The sequence below is a fragment of the Salvelinus alpinus genome, chromosome 4, assembly GCF_045679555.1.
Source record: "Salvelinus alpinus chromosome 4, SLU_Salpinus.1, whole genome shotgun sequence".
NCBI classification, from domain to species: domain Eukaryota; kingdom Metazoa; phylum Chordata; class Actinopteri; order Salmoniformes; family Salmonidae; genus Salvelinus; species Salvelinus alpinus.
The window spans coordinates 56,020,089-56,037,099 of NC_092089.1; the positions used below are offsets into that span (position 1 = coordinate 56,020,089).

Below are 17,011 nucleotides of genomic sequence, written 5' to 3' on the forward strand. Positions count from 1 at the left end.
ATTTCGTGTTCAATATATCACTAGCTTTATGATTTCCCATGTTCCAATGAGGATTAGACTACAGTGGCATTGAAAGAGCATGGTTACCTGTTACAATATTAAAAGCATTGGCCGGGGGTATTGGCTAAAAGCAAGGTTGAGTTTGCATAACTAAATAAGTTTTCTATGTTGTTCCATATCATTGTCATTGACGAGTAGCTGGAGTAGGCTGTATGAGCAAGGAGAAAAAAAGGGAGTTGACTCAGTAATGAAACAAAACCAGATTAAATTGGGTTTATCATTGTCTTTATACATTTATTTGAAATAAAATATTTACAAAATAAATTAAGAGTTTAGCAGATAAGTAGCTTAGTATAATAACATTTGGTTAAAAATAAGTCAATGTACAAAAAATTCTGGCAAATACAAAGGCATCTTAATTTCTTGTGTATAGAAATATAATAATGCCCAGGCTTCACAGACTGGCCAGGTCTGGGCTGCATGGTGCCTCTGATTCAGGGCTTCAGTGAGTCATTATTTACTCAAATGCATAGCTAGTAGTCACATCAGTGTTCTGTAATTAATTACAGTTCTGTTCACATTACCTTTGCAATTCCTTCTAAGTATGACAACAATGGTACTACTACAGTATTTAGCTATGACAAAAAAATATATATGCAGTGCTTTTAGGGAGGCCAAATGGTGGACTGAGTTGTGTAGAATTTTTTTGTATTTAGTTCAAGGTTTATTTTATTAATGAAATGTGTTTAAGCACTTTTAAAGTGATCTAAAATGTTTCATATCCCTGATATTACAAGTGCTGGGGAGTGTAGCTCAGTTGTTTCTGAGACCTTCAGATTAGGTTAATCGAATTAAGACACAAACCTTTGGATATGAGTAGCTTCGATCTTACTTCAGGGCCAAAAATGTAAGGCTCCCTATCGTCCAAAAGGATGTTGAAATCAGCCACATACAGTAGATGCTACACTAGAATATATGAGTATCTTTCTTATGACTTTGAGTACTGAATTTGACACTGTAATTAGAGTAAAAAAAAAAGAAGAATAATACTTGAAGTAGTCAAATACACAAGGTTTGTGAAATCACCATGCTCAACACGGAGAAAACAAAACTGAATGAGCTATAAAACATCTATGGGTGTTACACAAAAAGGAGCAACTGGTAAAATACCATGCATCATTACGAATAAATGAAGTGTGCTTATGTTTTTATTTTTTATACACTGAGCAAGTCCTCTTCATTTTGCTTGTTGACATTGAAACCAGATCCCTCACCTCGTTTCCAAAATGTCAGTTATTGTCCTTCCAGTCTATGTTGGACAAATCACTGTGGAAAAAAACACATATTAATGAGTATGGCTGAGACTAGGTGTGAATGCCAGTTAGGCTACTACGGGAAAATACAAAGTAAAACATAGAACAGGCTTGGGTGGAGAAAAAGGAATGGAATAGTAAAACAGGAGAAATAAATAACCAAGTACCTGTATTTAGGTTTGATCAGGAAAACAGTCTCAAGGAATCCAAACACACTTGAAACAGATACGGCAACAATACACAATATGCCAATACAGCCATTTAGTATTCAGTGAGCCCAGAAAGAGAAATTGGTTCCGATGGTTGTAAAAGTAGTGATTCCCAGGGAGCGTTTTAGTAGAACCTGTAAGGTCCATTTGGGATCACTTGAGGATGTGAAGGGTTAGGCAAAGCAAGGTCGTGGGTCAGGGATAACTTTGTGACACCAACGGGAGCAGCAATGGGGTCTACCATACCCTAAACAGCAGTAGTGTGACAGTGAGGGGTGGGGCAGGGCAGTGACAGGACACAACGGCAGGGTACGGTTACATTACACTAAAGCTCAGTGGCCACTAGGGGTGCTCTCACGCAATGAGTGAACTACACCACACAGTACAGTGTCTGAATGTGTGCCACAAACCTCTCTGTCCATGGCTCTCACACCAGAGCTAGCAAGTACAATGCAGCGAGACATTGAACAGAACATTAAGAATGAAGAGAATTTGTTTTAAAGAAATGAATGAAGGAAAAAGGAGATCACTCAACTGTAAATTGCCCTGTACCATACACACAAAAGAAAAGGCACAACAACTTAAACAGTAGAAAAGCCTAGCTTAAAATAGCCTAATGTGAAAATCATGAGTTATCAATAAACGTTATGTTCTTGAATTCTACAAAAATGCAGAGACAACCGTATGCCAACAACACATAACTCACTGTAATATAGCCTACTAATGTTAAAATGTACATAGAGAGAGTGTGTATTCACCTTTGAGAATGTAGTCTGTCAGAAGGCTGGGCACCTTGTCACTGTCGTCTCTCATAGCTTGCAGGACTGCAACAGAAACACAAACCAATCAGAAAAATGTATTTATTCCAGGAATGTATTTGACCAGGGAATGTCAAACATCTATAACACTAGATAAACAACTGTACCCTGTACTTCAAGTAGCACAAATGTTTTCATTTATTTAAGATTCATGTGATGGGTGGGGGATAAATGCTCTGCACCTTACAGGTGCTACTTACTAAGGTGCCACTTACTTTGGGTAAGGATCTGAAGATCTTCCACCGATGGAGGACCTCCTTTCTTCTCATATGGGATGACTGTGGTCAGATACTAGGAGAGACCATGGGGTAGAAACAATAGAGAAAAAGAGAGAGAATAAGTACAGTGCCTAGTGAAAGTGTAAACACCCCTTGTACACTTTTCACATTTTTCTGCCTTAAAATTCAATTACACATTATATTGTTTTCCTACTGATCTACACAACCTATCCCACATTTTCAAAGTGAAAGAAGATTTACAGAACATTTTCCAAATTAATACAAATAAAAATACAAGTCTTGTTTGCATATGTCTTCACACCCCAGAGTTAATACTTGGTGGAACCACCATCGGCAGGCATTACAGCTGTGAATAATTTTGAATGAGATCCTACCAACTTTACACAAATGTTCATCTCACAGCTGTAATGGCTGCCAAAAGTTATTCCACCAAGTATTAACTATGGTGTGTGAAGACATACGCAATCAAGGCATCTTTGTTTTTTATTCTATTTAATTAAGAACATTTTCTATAATTTTCCTTTACATTGAAATTGTGTAGTAGGTTGTGTAGATTGGTCGGAGAAAAAAAATCTAATTTAATCCCTTTTTACATGTAATTTTAAGGCAGAAAAAACTGTGAAAACTGTGCAAGGGGTATGAAGACTTTTCACGAGGCACTATACATGCTAAATACAATTGTTCAATTGCTGCTCCAATGTAGAAAGGCAATTAGTGATGTTCGTTAAGACTCCTTCTTAAATACAGCAGAGGTGAGACAGCGAGTAATTCATGCTCAGTTTATGGAAATGTGACGCTGGGTGAATCAGCATTTTTAGGTGGGACTTGCGAAGCAAAAGTCCAGACTTTAAATCTTCGTCATACTTCTGACATTTTATTATTATTATTTAGCACGTACTGGTCAGAACCAGTGTGCTTACATACAACTTTAAAAAATATATATTTAATACTTTTTTAATACTTTTTAAGTTGTACATTTTTTTGTCCTTCTTTTTGTCCTCCATCCACTTTCATGGCAATTTCCTCAACATTCTAAAGGCCCCATTGTGACATCATCAATTCCAACATTCCATTCACTGTAAATGAAACAATGCAACTTTTTACACAAATCATCTAATTTAACCACTTAGTCAACAACTATTACAAAATGTTAGTGCATATGAAATCTTCATCTACTTCTCTGCTTTTCAAATCTGAATGCAAAGCAAAAATATCTTATTCTGATACAAAGTTACTGCTATTTTAGTAACAACATCAACAACATTTTCTGAAACTTTGTATAAACAACTGAAATGTGTACCACTTTAGGCAAAAAGTTTACATTTACATTTACATTTAAGTCATTTAGCAGACACTCTTATCCAGAGCGACTTACAAATTGGTGCATTCACCTTATGATATCCAGTGGAACAACCACTTTACAATAGTGCATCTAACTCTTTTAAGGGGGGGGGGGGGTTAGAAGGATTACTTTATCCTATCCTAGGTATTCCTTAAAGAGGTGGGGTTTCAGGTGTCTCCGGAAGGTGGTGATTGACTCCGCTGACCTGGCGTCGTGAGGGAGTTTGTTCCACCATTGGGGTGCCAGAGCAGCGAACAGTTTTGACTGGGCTGAGCGGGAACTGTACTTCCTCAGAGGTAGGGAGGCGAGCAGGCCAGAGGTGGATGAACGCAGTGCCCTTGTTTGGGTGTAGGGCCTGATCAGAGCCTGAAGGTACGGAGGTGCCGTTCCCCTCACAGCTCCGTAGGCAAGCACCATGGTCTTGTAGCGGATGCGAGCTTCAACTGGAAGCCAGTGGAGAGAGCGGAGGAGCGGGGTGACGTGAGAGAACTTGGGAAAGTTGAACACCAGACGGGCTGCGGCGTTCTGGATGAGTTGTAGGGGTTTAATGGCACAGGCAGGGAGCCCAGCCAACAGCGAGTTGCAGTAATCCAGACGGGAGATGACAAGTGCCTGGATTAGGACCTGCGCCGCTTCCTGCGTGAGGCAGGGTCGTACTCTGCGAATGTTGTAGAGCATGAACCTACAGGAACGGGTCACCGCCTTGATGTTAGTTGAGAACGACAGGGTGTTGTCCAGGATCACGCCAAGGTTCTTAGCACTCTGGGAGGAGGACACAATGGAGTTGTCAACCGTGATGGCGAGATCATGGAACGGGCAGTCCTTCCCCGGGAGGAAGAGCAGCTCCGTCTTGCCGAGGTTCAGCTTGAGGTGGTGATCCGTCATCCACACTGATATGTCTGCCAGACATGCAGAGATGCGATTCACCACCTGGTTATCAGAGGGGGGAAAGGAGAAGATTAATTGTGTGTCGTCTGCATAGCAATGATAGGAGAGACCATGTGAGGATATGACAGAGCCAAGTGACTTGGTGTATAGCGAGAATAGGAGAGGGCCTAGAACAGAGCCCTGGGGGACACCAGTGGTGAGAGCACGTGGTGCGGAGACAGATTCTCGCCACGCCACCTGGTAGGAGCGACCTGTCAGGTAGGACGCAATCCAAGCGTGGGCCGCGCCGGAGATGCCCAGCTCGGAGAGGGTGGAGAGGAGGATCTGATGGTTCACAGTATCAAAGGCAGCCGATAGGTCTAGAAGGATGAGAGCAGAGGAGAGAGAGTTAGCTTTAGCAGTGCGGAGCGCCTCCGTGACACAGAGAAGAGCAGTCTCAGTTGAATGACTAGTCTTGAAACCTGACTGATTTGGATCAAGAAGGTCATTCTGAGAGAGATAGCAGGAGAGCTGGCCAAGGACGGCACGTTCAAGAGTTTTGGAGAGAAAAGAAAGAAGGGATACTGGTCTGTAGTTGTTGACATCGGAGGGATCGAGTGTAGGTTTTTTCAGAAGGGGTGCAACTCTCGCTCTCTTGAAGACGGAAGGGACGTAGCCAGCGGTCAAGGATGAGTTGATGAGCGAGGTGAGGTAAGGGAGAAGGTCTCCGGAAATGGTCTGGAGAAGAGAGGAGGGGATAGGGTCAAGCGGGCAGGTTGTGGGTATGACACTTCGTCTACTTCTCTGCTATTCAAATCTGGCAACGGATTAAGAATAGTTTCTACCAATCAATCGATAGAGCTGTTTTAGTAACCCATCAACTGCTCTCTTTATAGATGATGTTAGTCATGTCAGAAGCTAGCAGGTTCATTACTTACCAACAACAGCTGCATATTCCATTAAAACTGAAACACGTTTTGAAGTTCACTTTCCTTGCTTTGTCTAACAACACTATCATGAATCTAGCAAATAACTTTTGTGGGTCAGAGTGCGGTATTTATTTAGTGTCAAAGCACAAATGTTTGTTAGCATGTTTTCACACTGGCTTTAGCCATGGAGGGAGGAGCAGGCCTGCCAAGGCAACTTGCCTAGAAACTTTTGCCTTGGAAAACAACTGCCACTGTTCACTCTCTTCATATTTCACCCAATCACTTCTCATCAATGTTGCCATGTTCGCAGTTTCCTGGGCTACTTGGAAAACGATGTCGCGGGTGAAAATGTACTGGTCGCGGGTTTTTGGTCTATTTCTAAATTGCACCGCAGCCGCCATGGCATTTTTCTTAAAACATATATATTTCACTGTGACCTGCTCCTGACTGTAGGCAGTGAGTCATGCAGTTGCTGAGTGATTGAGAGATCAGGAGTGGTGTGTGTGTTGAGAGAGCACTACAGTTATTGGCTGAGTCAGGTGAGCGAGAGGAACGAGAACAGCACGCGCGTACGTTGTGACAACTTTTTTACCACTTGTAGGTAGGCTGTTTAGATTGTCATTATGGAGCCACCTTTTTCCATAAAATATGTTCATACTCTAGAACTGATGCACATCAAGAAATAATGGAGACAAAGCACTGGAAAATGACTTTGGGCGCACTAGAACGCATTACATAAATCCGCTTGGTTTAAACTGCATCCTAAAGTTGACTGCTTAGGTATCAAGCAAAGTGCTTTATGCATGCTCAGTTCATGGGTCTCAGGGGCTGCCCGAGTGGTCATTTTAAATGGTAGTTATGGAACTTCCTCGTCTGGTTCTTTTTATGGGGAAAAGTCTTCAATGAAACTGACATTATACATTTGCCTCTGTTGGCCATCAAGTAAACCTAGTAATATATATGCCATTGTAGGCTACCATTTTATACAATAAATATGTTGAAATGACGATATCACTGGAGTCATTGCAAATCAATTTGGTTCGCACTAGCTCTGGTCTGCACTATAAATTATAAACACTTAAATTAGCATAAATTAGCATATAATACCCACCAACAATAATTGTAACTCTTGAACCGTTCAAGCTAGACACACCAAACCAGCTTTCACAAGTTCAGGCTATCCTAACCTCCCAACTAACCAATCAAACAATATTTTCATCTACCTACCTTTTGAACTATAACCAGTCACCACCATTACTACTGCAGACACTACCGACAACTTTCACATGTTCAGGCTTTCCTAACTTAAAATTCTTTAAAACTTTTATAAACTATAACTACAGTATATACAATTGCATACATTTCCGTAAAAGAACCCACCAACAGCAACTTCTGAACCGTTCAAGCTAGATACACCAAACCAACTTTCATATGTTCAGACTATCCTAGCTTTTCATCTACCTACTTTTTCAACTATAACCAATCACCAACATTACTACTGCAGGCACTACCACTACTATAACGTATTTCAAAACCATACACACTATAAAACAAGATAGCAAACACACCGTGTTAACTTCAGGAAATGTACTTTTAGCATAAGAAAATTATTTATTAGCTGGAATTACAGCTAGCTATCAGTAGGTCTACATACAAATATATTATACATACAGTGTAGGGCTGTCCCCGACTAAAACAATCTTAGTTGACCAAGAGTCGTCTGATTTGGTCCAAAAAATTTAAATAGTATTTTTCCACATCCTATGTTTGAATAAAATCAACTATATGTAGGCTACTGAGCTTGTCTGATGCTTTAAGCACCGCAATTAAAAATGAGGACATAAATTACTAAAGAGAGAGCCAGAGATCAATATAGCCTACCCAGAAGAAAAACAAATTTTCCTGACTTTCCTCCTCCCGTTGTTGCTGGCTTTCTCAGATTCTGTCTCTGCTGTTAAGCTCCTGAAGTTGCCGGTAATGGGCTACACCAGCGGTCGGCAACCTTTTCCATTTGGAGTGCCAAGTTATCATACCATTTCTACTGATCTTACATGCCAGTTATGATTTTAATATGCACATTTACATGGAACTTTAATTTAATGTAATTTATAATAAAGTCTTCATATCTCAAAATGAATGTTATGTGGTAAATCTAAATTATATCTAAATGAAAATGATACAAATCTAAAAGTAACTTTTATTTTCATTGCCAATATGTAAAAATAGCCTACAACAAATAAAAACATTGCAACCTGCAGGTAGAAAATATCCTGATAAAAATAAATATAATCTAAATCACATTGGCTATGCATGACCTGTCTGCAAGGAACTTGCATTGTGTCAGCTATTATATTAACTTGGTCTGGCCTGAAGCTCCTGCTAGCAAACTTGCAACATTGTATAAAATATTCTGGGTCCTCAGAGTTTCCAGCTCCAGTGAACTCTAGACAGACAGACACAGCTGCAGGCTATTTTGCACAAGGGATAAGAAGTAATCAGGTAGACCTATTTTATGACGCTTCCACCGGATCAGAGCATGACATTTCTTCCCCTTTCATGCTGAGCGGTAATCGAAAGGGAGCGAGCTGGAAAGATGTTTCAAATAGGCTGTGTTGAGGAACAACTGTCATTTTCAATGGATGTAAAAACAGACTTTGTCTACTCGCTGCTTGATGTGAAGAAAAAATTACTTTCAGAAATTCCACAGTGATGGTGAGTTAAGACAATCATAAATAGTATTAGATCCTGAAATGGGCACAATTATAGACAAACATTTGCTCGCAGACCAAGTAGAGTAGTCCTACTTCTATATGCGTAATCAGTTGTGTGTCCCTTACTCAAGATTGACAGGAGTGCTCCAAACAAAGACAATTAATAAATTGACAACTCATAAATGGAATGAAATAAACCATAACTTTTTTTCTCACCGCCTAAGTTGTGCGCTCTGCAAACAACGTGTCCACTCCTACAATGACAATGGTAAAACTGTAATAATAATAATAATAATATATTGAGTACATTAACAGAAATTACCAAATCCAAACAAACATTGTAGATTAGAAATTATGGGAGTTAACAGTAAATGTACTACTGGTGATACTGGTGTGCCATCCCCGCGGCCTCTGCAATAGATTAGTCTACTCAGACAGGCGTGAATCAGACAGGTTTCTTGTGTGCCATAATTTGTTTATATACTCTACATGGCCAAAAGTATGCGGACACCCCTTCAAATTAGTGGATTTAGCTATTTCAGCCACACTAGTTGCTGACAGGTGTATCAATTCGAGCACACAGCCATGCAATCTCCATAGACAAACATTGGCAGTAGAATGAAGAGCTCAGTGACTTTCAACATGGCAACGTTATAGGATGCCACCTTTCCAACAAGTCAGTTCGTCAAATTTCTGCCCTGCTAGAGCTGCCCCGGTCAACTGTAAGTGCTGTTATTGTGAAGTGGAAACGTCTAGGAGCAACAATGGCTCAGTCGCAAACAAAGGCTCAACCGAGTGCTGAAGTGCGTAGCGCGTAAAAATCCTCTGTCTTCGGTTGCAAAACACTCACTGCCGAATGGAAGCAAGTCCCTGCAGCAATGTTCCAACATCTAGTGGAAAATAGGGCTAGGCTATATATCGAATTAATGTTTTTACGCGACATTCCAAATGCCTGTATCGCAGAATCAAGGTTTTTTGTATTTTTCGTTTTCATGAGCACTTATGTCCGCTTGTTCTCATGTTGTCTTTTTGGTCTCGTCTCGTTCGCTCCCTTCTATGCTGTGCACCTTCCCATTTACACCAGAGATCTGTATATAATGACAAGATGCTCATGTCTCCGCCCTAACAACAGGAGTCGGTTTTTTGAAAGGAGGGAGTGCAGGCGACAAGCTTAGGTTCAAAATAAGCGCATAGAAACACATTGGCCTTATTTTGGACAGATTTTAGCGAGAGTGAAACCTCTCATTTCACCTCTTTCTCCCAACTCACAAAAACAAAGGTGAGAGATCACTTCTTCCTCTCTGACAAACAGTGATTATAATCAGTGATTATTACAAAAAAGAAGGTACAACTATTTTGATAAAATAATTAAATTATTAGTGGGTCTTATGGTTGTTTTACGGCATATATTCAGCCTAGGTATAATTTCACAAGTTCTGAATTCATTAGATTTTGCTGACTGTTTAAAATACAGTGTATTTTACCTTTAAATTGTACAACAAAGCTTATTTAGAGAAAACATTTTAAAAAATTGAGATATACAGTGGGGAGAACAAGTATTTGATACACTGCCAATTTTGCAGGTTTTCCTACTTACAAAGCATGTAGAGGTCTGTCATTTGTATCATAGGTACACTTCAACTGTGAGAGACGGAATCTAAAACAAAAATCCAGAAAATCACATTGTATGATTTTTAAATAATTAATTTGCATTTTATTGCATGACATAAGTATTTGATCACCTACCAACCAGTAAGAATTCCGGCTCTCACAGACCTGTTAGTTTTTCTTTAAGAAGCCCTCCTGTTCTCCACTCATTACCTGTATTAACTGCACCTGTTTGAACTCGTTACCTGTATAAAAGACACCTGTCCACACACTCAATCAAACAGATTCCAACCTCTCCACAATGGCCAAGACCAGAGAGCTGTGTAAGGACATCAGGGATAAAATTGTAGACCTGCACAAGGCTGGGATGGGCTACAGGACAATAGGCAAGCAGCTTGGTGAGAAGGAAACAACTGTTGGCGCAATTATTAGAAAATGGAAGAAGTTCAAGATGACGGTCAATCACCCTCGGTCTGGGGCTCCATGCAAAATTTCACCTCGTGGGGCATCAATGATCATGAGGAAGGTGAGGGATCAGCCCAGAACTACACGGCAGGACCTGGTCAATGACCTGAAGAGAGCTGGGACCACAGTCTCAAAGAAAACCATTAGTAACACACTACGCCGTCATGGATTAAAATCCTGCAGCGCACGCAAGGTCCCCCTGCTTAAGCCAGTGCATGTCCAGGCCCGTCTGAAGTTTGCCAATGACCATCTGGATGATCCAGAGGAGGAATGGGAGAAGGTCATGTGGTCTGATGAGACAAAAATAGAGCTTTTTGGTCTAACTCCACTCGCCGTGTTTGGAGGAAGAAGAAGTATGAGTACAACCCCAAGAACACCATCCCAACCGTGAAGCATGGAGGTGGAAACATCATTCTTTGGGGATGCTTTTCTGCAAAGGGGACAGGACGACTGCACCGTATTGAGGGGAGGATGGATGGGGCCATGTATCGCGAGATCTTGACCAACAACCTCCTTCCCTCAGTAAGAGCATTGAAGATGGGTCGTGGCTGGGTCTTCCAGCATGACAACGACACGAAGCACACAGCCATGGCAACTAAGGAGTGGCTCCGTAAGAAGCATCTCAAGGTCCTGGAGTGGCCTAGCCAGTCTCCAGACCTGAACCCAATAGAAAATCTTTGGAGGGAGCTGAAAGTCCGTATTGCCCAGCGACAGCCCCGAAACCTGAAGGATCTGGAGAAGATCTGTAGGGAGGAGTGGGCCAAAATCCCTGCTGCAGTATGTGCAAACCTAGTCAAGAACTACAGGAAACGTATGATCTCTGTAATTGCAAACAAAGGTTTCTGTACCAAATATTAAGTTCTGCTTTTCTGATGTATCAAATACTTATGTCATGCAATAAAATGCAAATTAATTACTTAAAAATCATACAATGTGATTTTCTGGATTTTTGTTTTAGATTCCGTCTCTCATAGTTGAAGTGTACCTATGATAAAAATTACAGACCTCTACATGCTTTGTAAGTAGGAAAACCTGCAAAATCGGCAGTGTATCAAATACTTGTTCTCCCCACTGTATATATATATTGTGAATCTCCCATAAGTTTGAGAAAATCGAGATATGAGTTTTAGGCCATATCGCCCAGCCCTAGTGGAAAGCCTTCCCAGAAGTGTGGAGGCTATTATAGCAGCAAAGGGGGGGACCAACTCCATATTAATGCCCATGATTTTTGAATTGAGATGTTTGACGAGCAGGTATCCACATACTTTTGGTCATGTAGTGTATATTTTCCACTGCTCGACTAAATAAATCTTGGTCGACCAACAGCATATCGACCAAACAATCAACTAACTGGGGTCAGCCTTAATACACTGCTTTCAGAAAGTATTCATACCCCTTGACTTATTCCACATTATGTTGTGTTACAGCCTGAATTCAAAATGGATTAAATATTTATTTTTCTCACCCATCTACACACAATACCCCATAACAACAAAGTGAAAACATGTTTTTGGAAATGTTAGTATACTTAAAAAAAAAAAAAAATAAGGAAATATCTCATTTACATAAATAAGTATTAACACCCGAGTCAATACATGTTAGAATCCCCTTTGGCAGCAATTACAGCTGTTAGTCTATCTGGGTAAGTCTCTAAGAGCTTTGCACACCTGGATTGTACAATATTTGCACATTATTCTTTTTAAAATTCTTCAAGCTCTGTCAAGTTGGTTGTTGAACATTACTAGACAGCCATTTTCAAGTCTTGCCATAGGTTTTCAAGACGATTTAAGTCAAAACTGTAACTAGGCCACTCAGGAACATTCAATGTCATCTTGATAAGCATCTCCAGTGTAGATTTGGCCTTGTGTTTTAGGTTATTGTCCTGCTGAAAGGTGAATTTGTCTCCCAGTGTCTGTAGGAAAGCAGACTGAACCACGTTTTCCTGTAGGATTTTGCCTGTACTTAGCTCTGTTCCGTATCTTTTTATCCTAAAACACTCCATAGTCCTTGCTGATGACAAGCATACCCATAACATGATGCAGCCACCCACATGCTTAAAAATTATGTGTTGTGTTGGATTTGCCCCAAACACAACACTGTGTATTGAGGACATGAAGTTAATTTCTTTGCCACATTTTTTGCAGTTTTAATTTAGTGCCTTATTGCAAACAGGATGCATGTTTTGGAATATTTGTATTCTGTACAGGCTTCCTTCTTTATTCTCTGTCTTTTAGGTTAGTATTGTGGAGTAACTAGTATTGTGGGCCAGTGACACGCAATCACAATTTAATCCATTTAAAATTCAGGCTGTAACACAACAAAATATGGAAAAAGTCAAGGGGTGTGAATACTTTCTGAAGGCACTGTAGTTCTTCAACTACCACACAAATACTTTTAAAGAGTTGTCACCACTAGATATTTCTCTCCCAAAATAATGGCGTACAACTTTTTAATCATTACATCATCATTCACCTAAAATCAAACTTCAAATGTAAATCGTGCATCTATTGATCTGAAACCCACAGCATGATTGATTCAGAGTTTCTTTGCTTTCCTAAGAGTGTTGTCCATATGATCCTGCTTTTTATTCCCATCTTCTAACAAAATAATGCTTTGTTCTATGTGTTTCTTCTTTTAGTTTTCACACCCAACAACTGTAGCTGAGACATTTTTGTGATCTAACTGCTCTACAATCCAAATGAATACGGTTGATATAGTAGTTTATCAAAGTAATTATTTTACTACAATAAACGTTGACTATATGCAACTGCTTTGCTTTAAATAGTAAAGTAAAACGTTTTAAACTTCTACCACTAACACAAAAATACTTCTAAAGAGTTAAAGCAAGTCCCACCAATTGTACTTCATGTACAATTACCATCTAGTTGACCAACAAAAACACACACAGCACCAATGAAGAGGGCAACAGACAGAGAGAAAGAGAGAAATATAGGCACCTGTCTTTCAATGTAACCACTCCCAAAAGTTTGCCGGAAGCCATTTTGAATGGCAGAGGAGAGCCCCTCCATGCTGAAGCGCTAGAGAGGAAGGAAGTGATGCAGAGAAACGGGAAGTAAGAGGCACACAAACAGGAAACAAGCAGGTGAAGAGAGAAGGAACCATATGCAAGGTTTAAAAGGTCAATATCCCCAAAACAATAAACCAGTAAATTCGTTTGTAAAAAGAGCAAAGTAATAAGGTATCAAGATAGTAATAAGGGGGGACATCTGCACAAGCAAGAAATTAGTTGTATATGGTTTGAATACATTTTAAAAGGTTACTAAAACTGTCCACTCTAAATGTAAGCAATGCCATAAAACAGTGGATCAGCAGGCATTGTGTGTGTGTTTGTGTGTGTGTGCACGCACAGCATGGATGGTGTCACTCACTGATCCTAGTGCTTGTGTTCTCTCTGGTCGGCCCTGCGGGGCCCCGGCACCACTCTTGAGTTTTTTCTTTTTCTTCAGTAGTTCCTTGTGTTCCTTTTGTCTGTTCTGCACATCTATCAGGATAGAGATGAAGCTGTTCTTCACCTCTTTTTCAAAGTCCAGTTCGTCCCTGAGGGCCAGGTGTTGAATCAGCTCCTCACTGTAACGTCTGATGGCCGTCTCCACCTCCTCTAGTCTCTCATTCAGCTCTGATACACACAGGGTCCTCTCTCCTGCACACACACACACACACACACACACACACACACACACACACACACACACACACACACACACACACACACACACACACACACACACACACACACACAGAAATGTAGCATAAGGGTGAAAACACACTTTCAACCTCGCTCTCCCACTCCCTCACACCATTTACATTTACACACACACACACACACACACACACACACACACACACACACACACACACACACACACACACACACACACACACACACACACACACACACACACACACACACACACACACAGGGCGAAAACACACTTTCAACCTCGCTCTCCCACTCCCACACGAACATGTAGCATACAGGCGTGCACACACACACACTTTCACACACTCGCTCTCACACACTCACACTCACACACATCATACATTTACACACACACACACACACACACACACACACACACACACACACACACACACACACACACACACACACACACACACACACACACACACCTAACTGACAGAGATATACTCACGCTCTTCATAGCTGTGGTTTGTTCTGGAGCGCTGGATGTCTAGAGAGAGCATGGAGAGGTCTGACTGAGAGGGGTGGTTCTGCTCTGCCTCCAGGTCAGGAGAGTCCTGCATCATCTCCTCTATCTCCTCAATAACCTACAATACACACGGTAACAGCACACATTTGGGATCAATTCCATTTCTATTCCTGTCTGTTGCATTGGACATAGAATTTCTCCATGTAGTGCTATTCCATACGTTTTATTCCTGAATTGACTGGAAATGTCAATAGAATAGACCCCAACTCTGGTTAACACACAAACCCCGGCTCAGTCCACCTGTCATCTGTCTATGTGAAGCACATTCAAGCAACAGGCACAAGCCCCATACCCAGCTCTGCTCCACTGTATTCTATCTTTGATAAAGTGCAGGTCAATCTTGGTCTATTCCAGGCAGAGCTGTGGGTTGGTAGGTTGGTAAATTGGTGGGTAGCCCTACCTGTTCTGCGGTGAAGAGGGGTTCGTCATTGAGGCAGGAGACGATGATGGTGTGCATATCCATCTGTTCCCTCAGCTCCTCATCGTCGGACAGCTCCAGTGTTACATCATCTACCCTCTGACAGGTCAGGGGGAGGGGATTTAATCAAAACTAAATCCTGGCACAATGAAATCTGAATTTTAGATTGGAGCGATAAACAGATTGGACAGGAAGGTAGGGGCAGGGAGAGGGAGTGGTGGGGATATAGGGAGAAAGAGAGAGAGAGTGGGGGTGGAAGGAAAGGGGCAAAGAGAGAGCCCTCTATGAAGCAAGAACTTGACTCACTGGTTTGTTTTCGAGGTTTAGACTGGGGAGATGGAGGGAGCGCGTTCTAGACTGTTTCCAGTCCACTGCCATGACATTACCATAATTATCTGCAAGAGCATTCCAGATCCTGTGGGGGAAATGAGATGAGAGACACATAAACGTGAACACTACCGTCTGTAGGTCCAAAGCCCATGTAGAGAAGTGATCGCTAACTTCTAATAATGGTCAACAGTGGTTATTTTTGTGATAATGACGCTGCACTGTGCATGTAGCCAAATATTGGTTGCTAAGTGACAGATGCCACAAAGGTCACAAACATCTCACAAAAGATTTACCCAGATGATGCTGTACATTTTCAATCAAAAACATACATTGGAAGCAGTAAAATTAGGACTAATCCTCCAGCTGTGCGATATGTTTGGGCTGTTGATTATGCTACAGCCGCACTGCTTTAAGACAGTATTATGAATAGTGAAAAGGGGAAGGGTGAGGCATTAATAACTAATGTATCATTTATAAACAGCATAGTATTAGGCTAACTATTTATTAACCACAAACAGATCAGTGGGATCAACTATCTCTACCCAAGACATTATCCAAATCTTTTATCTTTTAGGAGGGGATAAATGTGAATTGTCCTATTTATTCTGAACTCCAGGGAAGGGTATTTGGGTCAACATTCTAATCTAGAGTTTAGTGGGATGTCTTTGTTAGGCATATTTGGGACACCATGCACGGACATGTTTTCAACTGAGATTATGTGAGTTCTAAAATCTAGTTTGACGGAGAAGTCACATGACCACTGATAACATTGCTTATTGACAAATCATCAGCATAACTGACAGTGTGCATAGCAACAATAATGCATGAAAAGCATAATTATAAACGTAAACTTCTAGTGAAAGGTATGTAGCATTACTGTAAGTCTATAGCAATATTATTGAATAGGTGTAAATATGATTAACGCCTTTCTAATACAATGTTGAATGTTGGCAGCTAGCTATAAACTATCAATACACGTGACTGCATGTATGAGGGGAACGCAATTATGCAGAGCGAGACATTGAAATTTGATAGTATGTTGCAAGGGACGAACTAACTTTGGCCACGAGTCACTTCGCATACTCACTCGTCGTTCCTCAGTGTTGTATCCTCGGCGATAATGTTTACAGGGGCAATGTTCTCAGTTTTGGTGTTGAAATTTCGGAAACACACTGTCAATTTCTCGTCGAAATTGTTCACCAGATCTTCCATGGACTTTAAACTGCCCATTTCGCTCGAAAAGCTGTTGTTAAGCTCTGGAAGGACCATCACAACGCCTGTCACCTGCTCGACAACCAACTTTACTCGGTCCATACGAGTCCCCTGCTCTGAAACCGGCTCAAATTCCTTAAAATCGTGGCACTCATCATCGAAATGCGCAAGGGGCACCGCCATGGCTGCCACGCGAAACACCCTATGGGCCTCTGATGAATGATGTATGCGGCGATGGAATGTCAGGACACAGCATCCTCCAGTGGGAGCTGTGTCTCTGTGGACCGGTCCGAAAAC

At 41.1% G+C, this 17,011-nt stretch overlaps 1 protein-coding gene across 4 annotated transcripts; it reads right to left on the reverse strand.

The window, feature by feature from the left end:
• Nucleotides 1-268: 268 nt before the first annotated feature.
• Nucleotides 269-17,011, reverse strand: LOC139573992 (fasciculation and elongation protein zeta-2-like). 4 transcript variants are annotated; one of them, XM_071398039.1, is made up of 9 exons: nucleotides 16,590-17,010; nucleotides 15,479-15,587; nucleotides 15,155-15,271; nucleotides 14,677-14,812; nucleotides 13,891-14,162; nucleotides 13,459-13,539; nucleotides 2,556-2,631; nucleotides 2,281-2,346; nucleotides 269-1,326 (listed from the first exon to the last, which is right to left on the reverse strand). In XM_071398039.1, exons 1-9 carry the CDS (start codon nucleotides 16,895-16,897, stop codon nucleotides 1,310-1,312), a joined length of 1,182 nt encoding a protein of 393 aa, XP_071254140.1. In that variant the 5' UTR covers nucleotides 16,898-17,010; the 3' UTR covers nucleotides 269-1,309. The 4 variants fall into 4 exon arrangements, with proteins under 4 accessions (XP_071254140.1, XP_071254143.1, XP_071254141.1 ...); XM_071398042.1 differs by lacking the exon at nucleotides 13,459-13,539 and having other exon boundaries at nucleotides 14,035-14,162; nucleotides 16,590-17,011; XM_071398040.1 differs by lacking the exon at nucleotides 13,459-13,539 and having other exon boundaries at nucleotides 13,870-14,162; nucleotides 16,590-17,011.